At 39.4% G+C, this 21,995-nt stretch overlaps 2 protein-coding genes across 4 annotated transcripts in view; one reads left to right on the top strand and one right to left on the bottom strand.

Moving 5' to 3' along the window:
- Positions 1-9: 9 nt before the first annotated feature.
- Positions 10-14,823, bottom strand: LOC121952300 (U2 snRNP-associated SURP motif-containing protein). The gene is made up of 24 exons (XM_042498878.2): positions 14,677-14,823; positions 13,464-13,548; positions 13,146-13,257; positions 12,388-12,497; positions 11,807-11,874; positions 11,612-11,712; positions 11,463-11,527; positions 11,217-11,382; positions 10,917-11,116; positions 9,431-9,474; positions 7,222-7,326; positions 7,067-7,133; positions 6,624-6,793; positions 5,459-5,621; positions 5,270-5,349; positions 5,073-5,160; positions 4,860-4,988; positions 4,532-4,721; positions 4,195-4,269; positions 3,834-3,897; positions 3,564-3,714; positions 2,247-2,357; positions 583-728; positions 10-491 (listed from the first exon to the last, which is right to left on the bottom strand). Exons 2-24 carry the CDS (start codon positions 13,539-13,541, stop codon positions 371-373), a joined length of 2,604 nt encoding a protein of 867 aa, XP_042354812.1. The 5' UTR covers positions 13,542-13,548; positions 14,677-14,823; the 3' UTR covers positions 10-370.
- lrch2 (leucine-rich repeats and calponin homology (CH) domain containing 2) overlaps positions 14,686-21,995 on the top strand; it is a 41,509-nt gene continuing 34,199 nt past the window's right edge. The window contains exons 1-2 of one of the 3 annotated variants that reach the window (XM_088088826.1): positions 14,686-14,895; positions 17,701-17,930. In XM_088088826.1, coding sequence (XP_087944952.1) covers positions 14,828-14,895; positions 17,701-17,930 — 298 coding nt within the window. In that variant the 5' untranslated portion in view covers positions 14,686-14,827. Of the gene's footprint in view, positions 14,896-17,181; positions 17,931-21,668; positions 21,979-21,995 lie in introns of those variants that run through there. The other 2 variants (XM_042498880.2, XM_042498882.2) reach the window with 2 other exon arrangements.

Genomic DNA, 21,995 nt, shown 5'->3' with positions numbered 1-21,995 from the left:
TTTTTAAAAAAAAAAAAAAAAAACCTTGAAAAATCAAATCAAAGCAGACAATTTTGTAAACCGTAAAACAATTTTGATACCTGGCCCTACCAAACATGTCCTCCACACTCACTTTCATCACCAACAGTGATTTATTTAGTGTCAGAACTTCGCAGCAACATTTCTGGTTATCATTTTAAAAACAAACATTAAAACAAAAATATATATAATTAGTTACAGTGTTCAAACTTCATCATACAAAAGAGTGCTGAATCTTGCATGGATAGTGTGAGTGGGAACCACAGACGTACCGAGTCTGTTTAAAGAGCACTGCGTTGTGTAACCAGCGGAAACCAGCACGCTAATGGATGACAGGGTCCAGAGTTGAGAGTCAGTGTTTGCTCTTCTTTACCTTCTTGTGGGAGCGATGCGGTGACCGTGACCTGGACTTCCCTGCCTTCCGGTCTGGAGATGGTGATCGGGAACGCTTGGACCATTTGGGAGACCTTGTCCTGTTCAAAAAGGTTGAACATATAATAGACTCAAGAATAATAATCAAGATTAATACTTTGGCACTCTATAAAAACATCTCATGGCACTTGCTTTGAAGGAGAAATGCTCCTCGATTTCTGGTTCAGGTCATTTGGATCTCTGCTCCGTTCTCGTCTTCTGTCCCTTCTGTTGTCCTTTGACTGGTCTTTAGACTTCGACCTCGATCTCTCATTCTTGTTGTCGTCTTTTTCAAATTCCTATAGTAAGCATATTAAAACATCCCAATGAAGTCAGACATAGTTTTCTATGTCTTTTGCCTGTTCAGATGCAAAACCCTGCTCAGAACTGGCTTGTAACTCTCAAACCCACTCCTTCATGCACAATGGCCTGCGGCTTCTCCACAAGGGGGAGTTGTTTGGTCAATGTCAGATTAGTTCAACACATGCTAAACTGTTCCACCTAAAGTCATATGGACTAAACAATTCAGACCTGCAGATATATATACATATACATATCAAGACGGATAACTACAGGCAGAGAAAGCAAGCTTTTTTCATCATATATTAACTGTGTTTTCTCTGTGTGGCCAAAAATAATACTGTGTGGAAAATGCTCGGAGCAGTGTGAACTGTTCTTCAATCTTCTTCAACAATTCAACAGATTGTGCTCCAGTAAAGAAAACATACATTTTGCATACACAAAGCAACTGTAGCTAGCCTTCCTTTCTCTGTTCCTTTCTCCACATTGGACTAAATCTGCAGATCTGAAACTGATGACCCTGTGGCTCTCTATTAGCTGAGTCTGTTTTTTAATGCTTGCATCAGCTATACTATTTTTATTTTAATTGTGCCATTACCTAATTTAATAGTCTAATTTAAATGTACTAATAAGAATTTTTGTATACTATGTCCTGCACTGTTATTGATTAAAGAAATATTTCTATTACTCATCAGTGATGGTTGTATTTTTGCTATGAAGGAATACTTTACCCACAAAATGATCATTTCTACATCATTTATTTAACCCCGGTTATGTGGAATTTGTGAAGAAAACTCTTGAAAGCAGTGAATGTTAAACAACAGCTAAACATCTGATTTATCCAGTCATGTGCTTAATACTACACATGCATTTTCCCTAAAATGTAACTTTTTAAAACCCCTCCACATAAACAGTCTCACACATGGACCAGTGGCATGCCTGGGCAGCACAAGCAGAGCTCAAACATGTGCTGTATGTATGCAGAAATGTTTTAAATAGTAAGTCTTATGCAAAAATCCACGTGTTTATAGAGTACTGAGCATATGACTGTATAAATAAGACTTAGAGTATACTGTATGAGCTGTGCGAGAGATCGTAAACTCATTTTTTTAATATAGTTTTGCTGTTGTTAAACATGGACCGCTTTTATTCACATTCATCACGAATTTTTATTTGTTTACTATGATTTAACTGTAGACCTAAAGAATGGGATATATACTTGTATACTGCCATGAAAAAAACAATAATAAAATTGATCAGAAAAAAAAAAAGACAAATTTTCTGTGTTTGGGGTCTTCGTTCACTGTGGTTTTCTAAATTCAACACAACACGGGTTGAGCAACTGAAATACAAATGGTCATTTGGAGGATGAAGCGTTCCTTTACAGGCCCTCACTGCAGAATAAACACTGGGTGTAAATTACAACTGTGTAATTAACTGCCTTAAAAATGCCGGACTATTTATATACCGTTACACTCAGACATGCAGTATGAAATAAAAAGTGTCCAGCAGCACACCTTCTGTAGCAGCTTGTTCCTGTAGTGCTCCACTTGTTGCTGTATGCTGATTCCAGACTTCCTCGGCCTCTTGCCAGATTCCAACTCATCTTGGATCTTCATAACCTTTACCTGTGTCAAGACACATCTCATCAGTTCTCCATATCTATGAACTATAATATGACATACGTTTAAATGGTCAAAGATGCAGGGAGGGAGCTAACTATGGAGTCAAATGTAAACTGGTTGAAGGGAATTAGAATAATACTAATACAGCTATGGCTCAAACTGCTCTGTTCAAAGGGTAATAAATAAAAACTACCTCTTAATCACATCTTTATTACTAAATTCAGTACTTCATCTTTCTAATTTAATGGGGAATTTCTGGTATTTTTCAAACTGGACCCTTTTTTCACATGATCTCATGTCTAAGTGATTAATGGAAACAACAATTTTTTTGGAATTGGTCCAGTACTGAGCAAGTCTGTTAAAACAGGTTGCAACATTACACTAATAGGCAATTGTGCATTGTCAGTTTGCATCCACTAAAAGTATTTGGTTTTGCCACGAAAGGTGAAGACTTTAAAAAGTATCTGACAACAACAAAGAAAGGACCCTACAGAGATAGACCTTTTCTGTAAAGTGTAAGATCCTTTTTGTTCAACCTCAAACAGCCCCAAAATTGCTATATCCAAACAAACCAATCTCCATTTAAATAAACAGCAATTTTATAATCATAAAATACACAATCAACAGAAAAAATGAAACTCATAAAAGCCGTTCGTCTTTCCAATCACCAACAATCACCAACTCTGGTTTGGCTGAAATAAACCCCTAATTCACCCAGTTAGATGTGGAAATAGTCTGATGTGTTTGCTGATGGTGATTTGGGGGCTGTTTCTAGTTAAACAAAAACGATCATTAGCCTTTAACAAAAACACCATTGTTTGTCGGATCTTTTTCGTGATGGCAGACATTTATAATAATCTAAGCCTGTCAGTGGCAAAAACAAGCAATTTAAGCACACAAACATTGATGGTGTACGATTGCCTCGAGTGGTTACACTGCAGCCTGTTTCATGGCAGCAGTCTTACTCAATACTGCTCCAACTGAAAAAAAAAATCATTGTTCACATTAGTCATTTAGACCCAAAAACATGAGAAAATGGGGTCCAGTTTGAAAAGTATCGGAAGTTAAACAGAACATTGAGGTGGATTTTACATGAAGGGTGACTTTGAAAAGTGAATGGAAAGAAGCACAGCTAATTATACGGGATGACAACCACAGTTTTTATAGAAGCAAACACATTTTTCGTTTTCTTTTTAAACCCCTACTTGCCTCCACCTCTCTCAGCCTCTTCCTTTTGCTCTCAGACATCTGAAAACTTCTGAGGGAGCTCTGAAAGTCTGCGCTGTCATATTTGGATGAACTGCCGGAGTCATCACTACTGTCACTCTCGGAGTCTTCATCTCTGTCCTGTGAGTTGACACTGTCACCGGGAGGGAGAGAACAGAACATTTACATAGCATTTGACAGTTTATATGCACTGTGGATGCTTCTTGCAAATGCAGTTGGATAATACATTAATAGCAACCACAGAGGCCTTACCTTACATTCACGTCATCTTCACTGTTTGGCTCCACCACTATGTCCCACTTAGACTCCGGGTTGGCTTTAGAGAGAAAGGAGAAAGATGAGCAAGACCACAGACAGGGAAATTGAGATGATGCATGACATAATAATAATAATAATAATAATAATAAAAATAATAATTTATTCAACTTTATTTATATAGCACCTTTAAAAACACTGTTTACAATGTGCTTACAAGTTAGCCAATAATGCCGAACAATGGCCAGATAAGAGTTAAGGCAGAATTTAACAGGAGATTAGAGGCGGAAACATGTCAGAAAAATACAGCAACAAAACAAAGGCAGTAGACACAGAACATTGATAATAAATGTGTTACCTTGAGAAAATGTCCCAGTGTCACTCTCCCACTTAGACAAAGGCACTCCAGAGTGAGGAACATTGCTCTCATCCACTGAGGACAAAAACGTCTGAGTCAGGACATGTATTAATCAAGTTGGATGAATTTATTTATCCCTGTTGGAAAATTATATACTTGCATGCCCTGTTCTCGTTGAGACCAGAGTGCACACTCAGCTAAAGACAAGAACGCAGGAGAGTGTGGATTGATTGTGTATTGATCTAAGACACTTGAGTTGTGCAGATAATTGAGAACATGTACAGGAAACGGTGGACTTCTGGTTGAAAGATGTGCTTTTGATATGTGCTGGACTCACAGGGCATTCCATCAATGTCGTCGATGGCTGCTCCTAAGGGAACGCCGTCTATGTCATCAACAGGGACTCCGTCCAGAGGGTCCCAGCCTATGGGGCAGCCGTCAAGGTCATCCTCAGGACGACTCTGCAAAGGTAAGCCGTCTATGAGCGAGCTGTCCATTGGCGCGCCATCGAGATCAGAGGATAGTTCCTGCAAGGAGACAGATGTCCAAATATGTTTAATCTTCATGTTAAAATATTTTTCAACGCAAACAGCTGTCTAATAGGCTGAAATGCCATCAGAAAAAGGTAATACAGTCTGTAATGAGCAGATAAATATTCAGCTCACCTCTGTCGTCTCTTTCGACTCCTCCACCGCTTTGGCGAAGCCCAGAAAGATGTTTTGAAGGTGGATTAGATAAGGCTCCGGGTATATGGCCCAGTCCTCCCATGCTCGAAAACAACTCATGACCTTTTGCTGCAGAGATAAAGAATAAAATGTTTCTTTTTGTGTTCAAATGTTGGTAAATGTCCCTGTGTGAGACAAATGAAAGACAGTTACCTTAAACTGTTCTGCCTGCAGCCTGGCTTGAATGTTTTTATGTGCTGCATTAAGGTCTCCAAATATCTGTGCTAGCTTTGCTTCAAAACTGAAAAAATAATCCAGAGAGAGACACGTTTGAAGAATGTCACAAGGAGACGAAATAAAAGATGATAATATGATAAGTGTTAAAGCTGAATTGAGGGAAAGCATCTTACTATTTACGATAATATGATGCGCCGGCTACTTTGGCACACGAGTTGTGTAAGATGTCCGACACGAGATACAATCTGGCAATCTGTGGATATGAGAACAGAAACAAATGTTGTAAGTGAAATCCCCTGTATTTTACATAGATATTCTTTTTAATTTTGCTTATGTAAAGAAATCAAAGGAAGCAAACTAACCTTCTTCTGAAGGGACGTCTGCAGCAAAGAAAACGATTCGGTGATGTGTCCCACTACTTCCTCTGCTGCATCCGCTCGCTCAAGACAGAACAGCATGGCATTGGCGATATCTTCTCTGCTTGGAGTGAGTTCTTTAAGCAACGTTTCCAGCCTCTGTCTGTGCCTGAATGGTATTTACACAAGAATACGTTAAATCCACTAAAGTTATATAGATATACAGCACCTGTCAGAAGTAGAGCACCCCCGTTTTTCAATTTTTTACTGACATTTAAGCAGTTCAATGCCAATGAACGGCTTGAAATGGACCAAAGGAATGCTATAAACTGCCAGAGGTTAAAAAACCCTTTAAGCTACCAAAACTGGAAATTTATGTAAATTTAAGAGTATAAAAAAGGGCCTTTTCAGGGACTAACCAACGGGTTAATAACTTAGCCTCCAGCTGTTCTGCAGCAATGGAAGTAAATTAAGCCTTGAAATGGCTCCCGAGTGTGTGACACCACCTGTCAAACATCGAGGAGGAAGCCTGATGGTTTGGGGCTCTTTTGATGGATCCACAGTCGGTGACTTACACACAATGACTGGCACCCTACACCAAAAGGGCTACTACAGCCTTTTGATGCACCATGCAATACCCTCTGATGTATGCCTTGTTGGTCTGGGGTTTATCCTGCTGCAATATAATAACCCAAAATATGACTCCACGCTACATCAGAACTACCTGGGGGGTAAAAAAGAACGAGAGTTTAGGCTTTAAATCATGGAAAGGCCTGCACAGTCTCCTGACTTAAACCCAGTGAAGCTGAATGGGATGAATTGGACAGAAGGGTGAAACCAAAGCAATCTACATGTGACACAAATTTTTGGGAAACTCTGAAACAGTAATGATAGAGATTTTCCCCACAAAATTTGATTTCAACTGTAGAAAAATGCCATATGTGTATATTTAGTTTGTATATCTGCAAAAGTTGCCTGCTTTGATGAGTCAAAAACTTTTAATTACATTTTATTTTTTACCAGATAGACACAACCATTAACCAACACTTAAATTTTTGAGTACATTGAAATAATAAACTGCCTAAATTTCAACAAAACCTGGAAAAACGGAGACTTTCTTAAACTTTTGACTTAGAGTGAAAACATCATTATGCCTGCTAGACATACTCACTCAGCTCTGAGCTGCCCTTTCTTCACCTCCTCCTCAGGTGACACATCCTCCTCCTCCTCCACTTTATCTTCCCCTCTCTGAGAATAGTTGTTTAGGACAGGAGGTCTCCACATGGAGCCTCCTCGGAACATACGAAAATCTGCGGTCCTCCACTCAGTCGGGGACTGTCCCTGTGACAAAGATGAAGGTAAAAAAATAGAGAAGAGGAGGGATCCCTCTGCCAGGATGGACAGGTATGTTGAATCTTACAAACACGTACACTACAGTTTCATGTTCACTGAGTAAATGCTAGAAAGAATTTGGGTATTCAAATTCGCATGACTCCAACAGCTTTTCACGATAAAACAAAAGAGAAAAGTAAATGATAAACAGGAAACTTTTTTTTGTTCTTCTCGATAAAATCCAAGAGGTTTTGTGAAAGGTTTTGCAGTGAATACACATACCTGGAGGATGGTGAACAGTTTCCACCGATAGTACACATGATCTTGGCTTTTATTGTCAAAAAGGAACCTGAGACGATAAAAAGTGAACAAATTAAATATGTTCCCTTCAAGGTCACTTACGAGACCAACACATGACCAGGTGCAGCGATACTTACCTGTAATCTGGATTGTTTTTCTCCTTGTTCATAATAACGGCTTCAAACACGGGGCCTTCACGCACCACAAACTCTATCATCCTGTGAATGAGGAATAACAGATTCCTGTGGGGACAGAAGACTGGATCAGACCAGGGTTTGCACGCTGACCGTCATTTACAGCATGAGATCTCTAATACCTCTTCACACTGAACTAGTGACCCATGCAAACTGCAGGCTGACCGTCAGATTGAATGCAGCTGACCGCTAACACTGTCGTTCCGTGTCGCAGCATACACTATTTTAAAAACTGGTGACCATAATAAGGTGATAACCCCTGGGATGTTCCACTGTGCAAAACTGCAGAGTCACGGCCTTCTGGACAGACACTGTGTCAGCACACTGTTATATCTCTGGGTCACTGTGTCCATGAAAAGGGGTAAAGTAAAATCACAAAATATCTATACGTGAACAATGACTTTTAAGATATGAAAGCCCCAATCCAAAGTTTAAAGGAATACCTCGCCCTGCGAATGACCGTTCATATATTAATTGCTCACTCTGTGTTACGTTAAATTTGTGAATAGAACTTTATTTTTATTGCATGCCTCCACGGTGAAAAACGAATCCAAAACTGAAAGAGATTTTTGATGAATTGAATTCATAGGGGTCTGCAATTAAGAAACAGCAAAACTATTTTTAAAAAATCCGTTAACAAACCCTCATACAACTTGTGCTGTATAATCCAAGTCTCATTGATCCAATTGTATGCTCATTGCTTCCCAAACACAATCGTTTTTTGTTGAAACATTACTATATAAAAGTCAAATGAAAGTGAAACTTATTTATGCTCTCTTTAAAGCCAGACTCCATCGACAAATACAGTCATTCTACTTCGTTTAGAAAGTGTGCTGCTCGCCTACTGCTGTCTTCATCAGTCAGTTTGTGTGTTAATGTGAGACTTAGATGAATCCAAACTAACCCTTTAAAACACCACAGCCACACAATAACAACCAAACTGCCTGAGACAGATGTGAATCACCAGTGTTCAGTAAGGTAAAATAACTGTTTTTGTGAATGGAGTCTGGCTTTGAAGAGAGCATTGAAAAGTTTCACTTACAGTTCAGTTTTGATTTACGTGAATAATGTTTTTGCAAAAATGCATGTGTTGGGAAAGTACTGATCATACAACTGGATCAATGAGACTTGTATTACACTGCAGGAGTTTTGTTAGAGTTTGATAAAGTTCTGTTGATATGATTTTGCTGTTATTAAACTTGGACCCCATGACTTCAGTTCAACAAGAATTTTCTCTGTTTTTGGATTCTTCGTTCACCATGGACGCATGAAGAAAAACATGTTTTCTTCACAGATTCAGCACAACAAGGGATGAATTACTGATATACAAACGCTCATTTAGGTGGTGAAACATTCCTTTAAATTTAGTCAAAAAAAATTACATGACAATTTATAGGCTAGGATTTATTCTACATATGCAATAAAAAGGTCTCAACTACAAAATTCTTAAATGGGTAGTATGCAGTTGTAAGATCATCGAATTTAGGATATTTTCTTTGGGGATACAGGCCTGAATCCTCTCTGAACCGTAGCATCAGTGTGAAGCATGTTGATGCAGTGTTGCTGATTTTGTCAGATCTACCACTACAGTTAGACTTGCGTATTACTCACTGTTCTAACCTGACATGGGATTTAGTTTGATTTATGGCCCTAGCATGAATATACATTGTCTGACTTGGGGTTAATATTAAATCTATCTGCCTTCTAGCTGTATCGGTCTGCAGTGTCTCAGCCTACCCGTGGGAAACCCAGGGCTCAAAGATGCTGTTAGAAATCAATGGCTCTTACAATCATTTACAAAGTCTACTGCTTTTCACTTTTCACAATAACATCCATTAATATATCATGATGGGAACAACATGAGGTATCTGAGCAAACTAGAAAGAGAAGTGTACAAAAAAAAGCATTCACTGTATATAAATCTAACACCATCAGGACCTTTGGCATCTACAATAAGAGCTCCACAGTCCTCAGTTGTAGATGCCAAAACATCCACTAACATGTTGCACGGTGGGGTTCTTTACCATGTCCTATATGTCAGATGCATTAGCAATACTTAGGACTAGAACCTCCTGCCTGACAGAATCTGTATGGGTCCTATAACACTTGTGTTATAACAGCTGGTCAGTCATAGTAGGAAGAGTGTGTGTACCTTTCGGTTGGGATAACCACTTTGACTACGGCTTCGGACAGAGTCTGTTTGTGAAGTCAAATCAAATAGTAAAATATTACAAAGTGAGTACTTGTACAGATGAAACACTGCAGGATACATACAGCATAGAAAACCACGATAGCATTCATAGTCAGTGAAATGGGAGGGGAGGGTGACACAGCTTAAGTAAACTATTCTAAAAAGCTAAACCATCTATACTAGCTAACTGACCTCAAGGCTTATATAAACATTTTGTAAACACACTCAAACTGTTATGTTACTTTTTACAAATTTTTGCAATTCTATACCCCTGAATCCTGTGATACCGCACTGCACAGACAAGGTGATCAATTACATGAATGAACAAGCATGCAACATAGTAACAACGTGATTCCCAAGTTTATACAATGATTGATAACAAATTACACTTAAAGGTCTAGTGTGTAGGATTTAGCGGGATCTATTGCAGAGATGAAATGCAAAATTTATGACTATGTTTTCCTTGCATGAATAATAATCTGACAAACAGAATCATGGTGTTTTCATTGCTTTTAAGTAAGCCATTTATATCTACACAGGAAGCGGCTCCTCGCTCATAGAGTCTACCGTGCTATACAGCCATGGTGAAGAGGCCCAGAATGGACACATCTAACACTGTCTGTAGTAAGGGCCGCTCACAGCTTCGTGTTGGCCGCCATAGTTAGCAGTGCGTCTATGACAAGCCAACCCAGATATTTAATTTGACACTGCTAAAATCAGTGGAGTTTTTTTTTTTTACCCTTTAAAATTGCCAACTCCCAATAAAAACCTTCTGAGGTTATCCTAAAAAAAGACAAGAAAAAAGGTGAGCGCACATTTCCAGGTGCTGGGCTAGTGGCCTGTCTGTGATGAGCTGAACCGCGTTGGAGAAACACAGATTTGTAACGTGAAACGGCTTTATTCAGTATTTTTACCCGTTTGAATCACCTGGTTTGTTTGTTTTGGAGATGAGGAACCCTCTCCAGAAAATGTAGCTCCTGCTAACATCTTAACAATGAACACTGAAGGAATCCTAACCAGGAGTTCACGCCTCACACACGGGAAAGGTTTCAGCTGGTTGCAATCTGCAGTCCTCACCACTAGATGCCACTAAATCCTACACACTGCTCCTTTAAGTTTTTTTTTTTTAGACATGGGTTTATTGTATTCAGTCGCAGAATACCTTGAATTTAATTAATGCATATTTAGGGAGTGCATTTTTTTTCTTTAAGTGGCAAAAAGAGTAAAGCGCTACTTCTTCTACAAATATACAGGAAAACCTTCTCTGAAAGGCACATCTTCCTTTAATTTTTACATTTTTTGTACAGACTGTAATTCCTGTTCTAGTACACCACCATTAACACCCATTACTTGTCACTGTGATATGAGAGCCTGCAGTGCCTAGTGAAGCACACATCACAGAGATAAATGGTCATGCAGACACCCCAGAGAACAGACACAATTTTACCTTGTCAAGCTCTCCTTTGGACATGCCCAGCGGCTTGGTGAAGTCATTTCGGAAGCGATCCCTTGGCTGAGCATTGAAAGGCAGACCAGATGGGGGTGGCGGTGTGGCCCTCACCCCCACTGGTGTGTAGAGAGGCTGAGGAGGAATGCGAGCCGGTCTACCCCATCCCAGCTTCATTTCAAACCCCATAATCACTTTACCTGCAATACACAACAGAATCACAGTCAGTAAGAATCACAGTGAGGGAGTAGCGATGAAATAAACCTGCCTGTAAATCTTATTTTTAAGAGTAAACTGTACCATCAAGTGCAGCCAAGGCTCTCTCTGCATCTCTGCGTGTCATGAACGCCACAAAGGCTCTGTTTGACGTCCTGCAGCGCTCCTCGTCCGTTCGGGGCCACATAATCTTCACGCTGGCCAGGGGACCATACTTGCCAAACTCTTTGCAGAGCATCTCCTCATTCATCTGGAAAACGAGAAAACTAATCAGTGAGAAATGTGCATCTGTGTTGCCCTTGATCAATCAAAGTCAGTGTGCTCCTTTACCTTTGGGCTAATGCAGCTAATGTAGAGGTTAGTGGTGGTTGGCACTGTTAGGTCGTCATATAATACTGCAGGAAAAAAGAGATGTTAAATTATTGAGAGGTTAGAAATTTTTAAATAAGAAAACTCTTATTTTGAAGAGGGACTCTGACCTGATCGGCCTGATAATGGTGTTTCCAGATCTCCATATCCTCCTCCTCCACCGGAGTCATTTTTCTTCCTTTTATATCTTTCCTCACGCTCTTCTTGTATTCTAAATTTTTCAAATGTAAAAATAGGCTTAAGTATGTCATCAAGAATTAACTTACTGACATGAAACATGATGTCAGGCACATTTGAAGACTTACAGCTTAAGTTCTTCTTTAAAGAGTTCGAGATTACTCTTCTTCTTTTCTTCTGTCTTTCTTTTAAATGTCTGTTAATCAAAACAGTAGCCATTTTGGTTAGAACTGCAACTGACTGATTGGTCAACTGCACTGACCAGAGTGAGAGGTCATGAGAAACAGTTAAAGGTGCAGCGTGTAAAATTTAGAGGCATCTGTCAATGAGGTTGCAGAACTGAAACGTCTCTCGTCTGCCAAGCATGTAGGAAACTGCAGTGGTTGACGAGAAAACACGAATGGTTCCATCTAGAACCAGTGTTTGATTTGTCCATTCTGGGCTACTGTAGAACAACATGGCAGACTCTGTGGAAGAGGATCTGCTCCTAATGTCGATATAAGCGGCTCATTTTAAGGTTACAAAAATTCAATATCTTTTATTTTCAGGTGATTATAAACTTATGAAAACATAAATATGAATATTACATGCAGTTTCTGCCAATAGATGCCCCTAAATCCTACACACTGGACCTTTAAAGATGAATGCATGCGGTAAGTTTGCATTCATAATGAATTCAGTAAACACAAACATTAAGGTGCAAACTTACAGACTTTTTGCTTTCAGCAGATGACACAGGTGAGACATTCTGAGACACAGGGACAAACTTCGTAGCAGGTCGATACAGCTTACTTTTTTTGACCTCTGCTGCTTCCTCCTCTGTAAAAAATAATAAAAAATAATTCTTGAATACTGGCTATCCAACATTTCATCAGGTGTGCAAATTATAATTTAGGTAATAGTAGGTTGGGTCTGTAAAACAGGAGGGGGTGTTATTGATGTCATTGCTCTTTTGCTGCACAGCAGGATATCTGAGGAGCTTCCTGTATAATTAGTAGACAGATTGGCCTTGGTTCCAAGAACAAAGGATGAATTCGTTGAGGTTTGGTCCCCCTGCTGTGTTTGTCGATAGATATAAATTAAAGGCAAGTTTTTAAGTGTAACAGTAAGTTGAAGCACTTCTAAGTTTTGGAAGAGCTTTATTTTATTTTTTTTAATTAAAGTGATAATGGATTGCTGACTACGGGTCCCCAGAGGGAGGGATTTTATTAAGCTGTTCAAAAGATGTGGGCCCTGAAAAATTAAGATGGTGAACTATTTCACTGCTGAGTCAGCCTGGTGTTCTTTAATAATCATTTTCAGTTCTCTTAAGATGTCCAGGTAATTTGGTTTAACACTATTGGAACACATAACTCACGAGTCATCTTTGGTCCAGACGTACCGGGCAGAGGAAATGGAATAGAACTGTGATGCAGCAGTTTTCATTCATAATAACACACTGAAAGTCACAGAATCATAGCTGCTGACCTTTAGTTGCATTCACAATGCCCCCACGGACAAAAGTTTTTACTCCACTGTTCTCGCTGGTCTCAAATGTAGCCAAAAATTCTTCAAAAACCTCTGCTGCTTTTTCTTCTTCCTAAAACGTCACACGGAAACACATCACCTTATCCATGCCTTAGTTCACTGTTGATCAAATTCTCAAAGTGGTATTTACTCAGACACATTCATATTGTAGAAATATGTAATTTTCTGCCACAAAATGCAGTTTTCTAAACCCCAAAAGCACCAAATTATATTCAATATTAAAACAACTCCAAGTCTCCAAACCTCCAACCTCTGTACCTTTTTCTTGAGCTCTTCTTGTTCCTTCCTTGTGAGTGTTTTGATCGGAGTAACAGGTTTTCGCTTTCTATCGGCCATGCTCAAACTGCAAAAATGACAATAGTAAGTGAATAGAATGAAAAGATGCTAAGTCTTTACCACCTAATTACTTAATTTAGTAACCAATTGTTTAAGATTAAAAAACGAACGGCATCTGTTAAAGTTATGACATGATGTCCTCTTTTTATTACTTCTATTAGTTGTTAAAAGGGAGATATAAACCAGCAGTTGTTCAAATGACAATAATTTTGATAAATGTATCATTGTCTCAAGGCAGTCTGACATCCTTTATTGTTGTGTGCACAAATTGTACATCCCTTTCAGGGTCAGTACAGAACAACAGACAGTAAGGCACCTCCCAGGTCCTCTGGGGGACAGGGCAAGTCCCACAACATGCATGGCTAGAGGGCAACTGCATAAACCTGTGTTTTCTATTCAGTTCATATGTATATATTATTTATGGCATTTCTTTTTTGGTCAGACAAAAGATGCATGCAACATTTGAGGGAAGCAAACAGGAGTTGCCAAAACTGAAACTTTGCACATTTAAACAAACCAAAATGTAGTATTATTCAGACCTCATATGCACTGCAAACTGATAAAACATACTCTCAAAGGGGATGGAAACTTGGGATGTCTAGCACCCATAATAAGTTAGCTACATTCAAGCAGACTTACTTTATCACATCATTTACAGCAAACTTTTTCAACTTGACACTTTCATACAACAGATGTTGTTGACATCCTCTGCTGCAGGGGTAACATACATGTAGTTTTGGTCAGATTTCAGCACATTGAAAGGCCTGGACTAAAGATGAGCTAACACTACACTTTGCTAACGTTAGCTAACATTAATGTTTAGTTTAGCTACCTTTAGCAAGACTCAAGTTACATATAAGCTAACCCAGCGTCAACCTTTGGATGAGTAATGCTGAATACAGCTGATATATTTTCGTCGACCCATATTCTGAAAATTTCCCGACCCATAATGATGCAACAACATCTGAACGCTATCATCAGCTGCTAACTCCCATACAGTGACCCTGTTAGCTAACGCTAGCTAACACAACAGTGATGTTTTCCTCTGTAACGCCACAAAACAAGCACCCACGGGGGGTTATTAAACCACACAGCATGCACATAGCTTCATACCTTAGCTAAAACTGTAACTTACAGTGTGTGTCATGCTATTGCTTCACCATTTTTGGTTGCGACGACAATTGTTTTCTCTAATAACATGAAGCTATGAAGAGGCGAGATATCCAAGTGGAGCTGTGGAGAGGAGGACGGCTGCTCGGTGTGCTCACGGTCCGCACTTTCAATAAATGAGTCTGACTCTGCTCCTACATATTCATGAAGGAGACTCTTTCTCATGGAAATTTGACTTTTACAGGTAAGCTGTCGAGTTATTCAGGTAACTGCTACAGTTTAGACAGTTTTCTCTGTTTATGTCCTCATGTGTGTTGCTCACCAGGATGGTTTCCTCAGATGTAACAGTTTACATGACCTTTATTGAAGTTTGACTTTTAATCGGGTCTTTTTGTTAAAAGCTGAACAGAAGCAACTGTATGGTCTTTACACCCTTAACATGTTTCATATTTTGGTTATTTTAGGTGCATTCATAGTTATACCTTAAATTGCCTTCATCATAAAATATTTGACTGATGATAAAAACAGTTTTGTGGGAAACAACTCCAATATAACATCATATAATACAATATACTCTGAACCATAACAATTTGATTGATTGCCATGATATCACATGCCTTATTAAGACATAAAGGTGGAGGTGTAGAAAGTTTAGTTTATTTGATAGGGGACATTGCAAATATATAAATAGTTACACATGGCAAGCAATAAAAAGAGCTATTTTTCATCTGTCTGGCCAATTTATTGCATAAGACGTCCTAAAATACATCAAAGAAAAGAAAAAAACAAGAACAGGAAATTAATTTTTAAGGTAGGAAAAGGATGTACAGATTTTAAAAGCACTCAAAGCGTTATTGATATATGTGCATATAGAACAACATTGCAAACAAACAGGATACTGGCCTTTATAGCAGCAACAAAATAATAATTTATTGTCATCTATTAATCATACATTATTTTAATCACTGAAAGATATGTTGGTTATATTTCCTACACATTTTTCCTGTGGGCCATGGAGTATAGTTAAAGGGGAACACCATCTAAATGATAAATTCCAATATGTTATTTCCATGGCTGAGGAAAATTCAATCAGTATATGTGAACATAATCTCTCTCAACGCCAGAAACGATAGAAGTAAGTTTAGAGGATGGAGCTATTCTATAGATTTTTTTTTTTTTTTGTGAAACAGAAACAGAAAATCTGCCAATATCCCCCCGGGTGCTCTCAGTGTCATCTAGAACATATTCACCAAAAGCAACTCCAGACATTATACCCTATGACATAACTAATTTGGGTTTTAGCACTCTACTTTTTAGTTTGGAAGAGAGTTGTTCTTGTTTACTCATATTTGTGGACTGTTTTAGACCATAGGAATAACATGTATGAATTTTGAAAATGGCCATAGCTCCCCTTTAATAACACAAATTGCTGCCATTCACAGAAAATAATATTAAAACTATACAACTTCAAATTACTTTTTCAACATAAGATCTGTGTTTGTGATAAGATTTGTGGAAATGAAATAATCTGATACAGGAAATTTTAAATAAGTAAAAATATTCAAGACTGCAGTACATACTGACTTCTTAGCACATACAACCAAAACTAGCCCACAGAAGAAAAAAAAAACACCATACAAAAATGAACACACTTTGTTAATGATTTTTTCTTGCGGAGAAAAAAAAGTTAGAGGTTTTAGAAGTAGGGCTTAGAGGAATCAGCTGTTTGTTGCAGCAGTGCTTTGCTGCAAAGGTCAGCACAAGTGTTCAGAAGAGATATCACATAGGGCTGACTAGAGGAACACTGCAAGAGGTTTTGGGCCAAACAACACTTGGCCAATGAGGGCCACTTGTTCTACTTTAGTGCTCCTCTGGTGTGAAAGTAGGGGCGAAAATGAAACACCCCATTAAGACCCAGACATATCCTGCTGTAGAAGTTATCACAGCAAAGATCTATATAAATTATTTTGCTCATAGCTTCCACTCTTCAGTCTGCCACTAGTTGTCCTAACAAGGAGTAGCAGTAAGATGATATACCATAATTGACACAGTGGACAAAAGTAGGCCAGTAATTGCCCTTTATGAGGGCGCTGTAGTCTTCTATATCATATGGACTCTCTGATGCACTGTTATTTTCAGAAGGAGATGAAGCCACATGACACTCAGCATTATTTAACCCTTTGAAACCTGAGCAAATTGGCTTGTTTTTTCTCAAAAACCTGGGAAGAAGGCGACAAGCAACTTAACAAGAAATGGACCCAAAATGAGCAAGAGATTAGTAAAAAAAAAAAAAAAAAGACTTTAACCATACCTGAAAATAAGAAGAACAAAAAAAAAAAACAGATAAAAACCAACAACAAGAAAATGATCTCAAGAAAGTACTACAAAAATAAACATACAAGAGAATTATAAATCTAGTTCTTTGGACATTTTTTGATTATATCTAATAATCCCTCCCAGCTAATATTCAGATCATTTCCTTGTCACTTTTTATGTTTTTTTTATGTTTTTTTTTTCTTTTTCAGTTTGCAGAACATTTCTTGCCAAGTTGCTCATGCTTTTTAAACTGTGTTTTTGAAAGAAATCAAACCAATTTTCTCAGGTCTCATAAGTTTATTTGCTAGTGAAATGTGACTGAAAACTGATGTCGATCCTGGTGTTAGAGGGTTAAATATCCACATCTGATACTGGTGTAATCATAGTGATTAATCACAATTTATCAATAACCATCCACTGCCCTCCAGGCATTATAAACCAAATTTAAGGTAATCTGAATGCTGCAATACATGAGGGGCCCCTGCCCCTTGTGTGCTGCACTGGGGCCCCTGCTGGGAGTTTGGTATTAGCAGGTGCAGGAGGGATAAAAAGCCTTAAAATGGCCACCATACCCTGCTCACCATCACCATCACCATCATCATCACCACCTCAGAAGCCCATCCCCTAGCGTCCATCCACGGAATGTACCCCGTATGCGCATGGGCGGAGAAACTGCCGCTGTGCGCTGTTATTATTGTAAGAGTAATTTCTTTTTTACGAAAATGGCGACTAGTCAGGGAGGTGTGGGAGCTGTCACGGCTCTTCAAAGCCATCACTACTCGAGCGGACCTCACTGGAGCCCGGGCGTCAGCCAGTACCAGCACCAGCAGCAGCACCACACGGCCCGCAGCCTGGACCGGGCTCTGGAGGATGCCGTGTGCTCGGGGATACTGAACCTGAGCGGGAGGAAGCTGAGGGAGTACCCGGGGATGAGCTATGATCTGACCGATACTACACAAGCAGGTGGGTCTGCTGTGCGTGCATGTGCTATAGGAAACCACCAGTATGTCCACAAAGGCTTTATATAAAAATGTGCACACTATTTTATGTGAATGCAGCACGCCCGCATTGTGCACGGATTTTGTCTGGGGCGCATTAACATGTAGGTGACAATATTTAAAGGGATATACCGTCCACTGTTAAATGCACACATACATCCTGGTTGTAATTACTGTCCACTTGCGCCCATATATCAACCCCGGTTTACTGCTCAAGGGGCTAAGCTGCTGTTGTGTGGTAGTTTTGGTCGACGCTTTCAGTACAGCCCCCCCTGAGACACATGAATGAGACGGCAGGCGCACCCAAGTCAGCCGCTGTGCAGTGGTTTGCACACCGAGCTGCAGTTCATTTGGCACCGGACTGTTGGAGCAGAATATGAATGAACCGAGAGGCCAGTTGTATATTCTTGCTCAGTGATTATCACTTTGCTGTGAGCATGTGATACACGTACATTTTTTTTTTTTTTTCATTTTCGGCACAAGCAGACAAAAGATGCCGTGTACTTGCAGCCTCACCCCCCTGCCTGCTTGCCTTGGGTGCATGCCTGTGCCCATATAGCCTATAATCAGTCTGAGGGGAGGAAGTCTGCTTTTGGTTTCATATGTAGGCGGATAGATGTTTATCTGTCCTTTGTTTTTTTATTTTATTGGGTTTTTGCCAGTGCAGTCTGGTGGTCAGTAGGTCAGTATTAGACGCACGTATCCTGAAGGCTGCAGGGTCAGCCCAGACAATTGTATTACACATGCTGGTTTAGGAAAGATGCTTATCTAACTTTTACACACATAGACTGTACAACTGTTACAATTTTGGTACAATGAACCCTGTGTAGGCGAATATTTGTGTTAGATAGTCTGTTTTTTTTTACACTGTAGGCAGATTGAATGGATAATAGTGGAACTGAGTCATTATCATGGACATCTCCAGATAATGCTGGATCTCAGAATGGTAATTTCCTCCTCTGAGATGTCCACGTACCATATGGTGTTACTCTGTCATGTGCAGCTCATGGCAAGCCGCGTTTTTTTTTTTTTTTTTTGAGAGCCCTTACCCCAAGGGACTTACATGCTCTGCTCCAAGATTTTTTCATGCATGGAATCAAAAGTAAAAGTAAAAATATTTGTACATTATAAACACCAATTCTTTTGGCTGCAGTGTCTACGGACAAATTGTGAATAGGTAACACGTTTATTTAACATCAAGCAGACATTTTGAACATAAATTCAGCTTTTTTTGTGTCAGTATCGATGTACACATTGATGTAATTTTTTAAAGACCTGTGCCTGAATAGTGCGAAAAACCTATACCCTTGGACAGTGGAGTAGTGGAGGGTATACACAGGTATATGGGGTATTCCCACCTCTTTTCTGTCCGTTTACCCACTTAGAAGCCAAAAAGCCATTGTATTATATAGGAGAGTATACCCACTTACTCCTCAGTTACCTACCTAGCTATCTAGTATTACACCCACATCATCAACTACCACTACACTGCCCTTGAAGAGCTGAAGCCATAGATATTATGGAGAGGCTGCCATCATAATGGGAGGGAGACACAACAGGATGCAGGCAGGGATGGGCACTAATATTGATATTTAATTGATATCGTGATATGAGACGATATTGTCTTAGATTTTGAATATTGTACAATCAAAACTGTCATCTTTTCCTGGTTTAACAGTAAGTCATTGAATTTTCTGAACTCCCCACTGTTGTAGCTGTTTCATTATTTGCCTTTACCCACTGTATTTCTAAATTACTGATGATTATTTTTAAAAATCTTATTGTGTAAATATTTTGTAAAAGCACCACTATTCACACTATTCAAACCTACAATATCGTCACAATATTGATATAAAGGTATTTGATCAAAAATATTGCAATATTTGATTTACTCCATATTACCCAGCCTTAGTGCACACTTTTCAGATGTATCAAGCTTGTTGCATAGATGGGTTTTCAAATAACTGCTGTTGTGCGTTACATAACACTAATAGTAATCCAACAGATATGAGTGTACATTTCTGTCACACCTTTGATCTCTTGCTTACGCTCTGACTAATCTCGTCCCTGTGAATGCTGGAGTCTTTTCACTTTTTTTCCCACATCTTCATTTGAATGAAAGGTGTGCCAGAGGGAAGTCTCACTTTGAGATGTGCAAAGACAGATCAACACCTCACAGCAACATCCTTTACATCATCACTCCAATCTCTGCTACTGTGACAAGAAACAGCTTTACAACGCTGCATGCAGCCTTTACATTTCACTGGATCGATCACACCAGAAGCCTTTCAGATGGAATAAAAAAGCAAGCTCATTCAGATTTAATCAGGCCATTTTGTTTGTAGTTCTCTCTTCACTTTAGTTCAGCAGTGAAAGGTTTTTAAATTGATGCCTCTTTGCTTTTCCCCTTCTCTAATAGGGGAACATTTATTTTGAAATTAATCTGTAAACTGAAGAAATTACTGATTCCTCTGAAACCTGCCTGTATGTGGGATATATATATCTGGACCTTGCACTGAAGAAACAGCATTGTATCCCTCCATAATTTGGGTTTTATCATAATTTAAATCCACCCCATTGCTGGTTTTAGAACCTAAATGAGTTTTTTGTACAGAATGGGGTTTAACTGACTGAGTGCCTCCCCCTGACTAATGAGCAGCAGACGGCCTCAGTGTGTGTAGACAGAGAGTGAGAGAGGCCTGCTCACACAAGGGTGTCTGTTTGCAGTGTGCTCCTGGCAGTTTGTCTCCAGCCAGTTTGTTTTCCCATGGGAAAGTGCACCAGTGTCCTGACCTTGGAGAGGGGCCGGGGAGCAGTGCATCAACCTGGGCAGATGTTCAGGTTCATATCCCAGCATGCCCCTGTCTGTCATTACGCTTCCCTCAGAGGATACAAACACATGCATTAGATAGTGCACCTTGCAGTGTGTTTACTGTACATGCAGCAAAGCGTAGCATGTGGTAACTCAGAGGAGTCCTTAGAAGCACGTATATATTTTTAAACCCACAATTTGGTTTGGTGCATTAGAGAACATTATTACTTATTTACAGTTACTTCAGAATATGGGTCAGCAGGAGATTGTGGTTTTAGTTTTAAAGCGCTTGTTTTATGACTGCTGCAAAATTGAAGACAGAATCTGTGGTCACACTACAAATCTATTGCCTTGTTGTGTCCTCCATGAAGGGTTTGGTGTTATATTTAACAGCCAAATAAAGCTCCAAATGAAAAGAACGCAAGGTCAAAGAACAGTTAAAGAAGTGTGATTTTTGTTGCCAACTGGGGTTGCATGTGACAGAGATTTGACAGCCAAGAAAAAACAAAACCTGGAAGTTATCATGTCCAGACTTGACTGGGCTGTTGAGAGCTGGCTGAAAACGGTGGTGAAATGAATATCCCACTTGCTATGACATTGTGTGTGACTTGAAACACACAGTAAGTTGACTTCTTGGCTGTTACATTCCTGAGAAGTGTATTTGCTTGTGAAGGACAGTCTCCACAAGGACACAGGTATGGAGCAGGTGTTCTCGGGTTTAATAATCAACCAGTGTAAATACTAGGGTTTTAATGATGGTCTGCATGGATACATTGATTAAATGAGCAACCATGACGTAACATCGGTGCAAAATGTAAACATCGATCCTTTCCTCCTCCAGGCGCGCCCTTATTTTGAAAGTCTGTGTCACCGTCACACTGCGTCCGGTAAGGGATGGTGAGCAGCTGAGTGAACGATTAAGAGGATATATTGCTATTATTTACTATAAATAATAATAGTAAATCATCAGTGTGGAAATATTTTGTTTTCGGAGAAACTGCGAGTCAACAGACAGCGTACGCCATATGTAAACAAAAGCTGTACTGAGGAAACACGATGTAGCTGCCAGGCCACTTCACTGACTTCTAGCTAATGTTAAGTTAGCTGCTCTGTTTCAGTAATGTTGACAGAAAAAACGTGCATGTAAGACTGAAAGTCATCCGTGCTGTTCGGTCAGGAAACACAGGAGCTTAAATCAGCGGTGAGTAAGCGAAAGCA

The sequence above is a fragment of the Plectropomus leopardus genome, chromosome 15 (genome assembly GCF_026936395.1).
Source record: "Plectropomus leopardus strain MGB_pleo_1.0 chromosome 15, ASM2693639v1, whole genome shotgun sequence".
NCBI classification, from domain to species: Eukaryota; Metazoa; Chordata; class Actinopteri; order Perciformes; family Serranidae; genus Plectropomus; species Plectropomus leopardus.
Note: the sequence above shows the minus strand (reverse complement) of the source record. Positions and strands in the feature narration are given on the sequence as shown.

Excerpts from the sequence above, each read along its gene's own strand:
- LOC121952300 (XM_042498878.2), bottom strand. The coding sequence starts at position 13,541 with ATGGCCGATAGAAAGCGAAAACCTGTTACTCCGATCAAAACACTCACA. Across the intron at positions 11,383-11,462 it reads TTAGCTGCATTAGCCCAAAG|ATGAATGAGGAGATGCTCTG; the intron begins GTAAAGGAGCAC and ends CTCGTTTTCCAG. Across the intron at positions 2,358-3,563 it reads AGAGGCTGAGAGAGGTGGAG|GTAAAGGTTATGAAGATCCA; the intron begins GCAAGTAGGGGT and ends GTCTTGACACAG.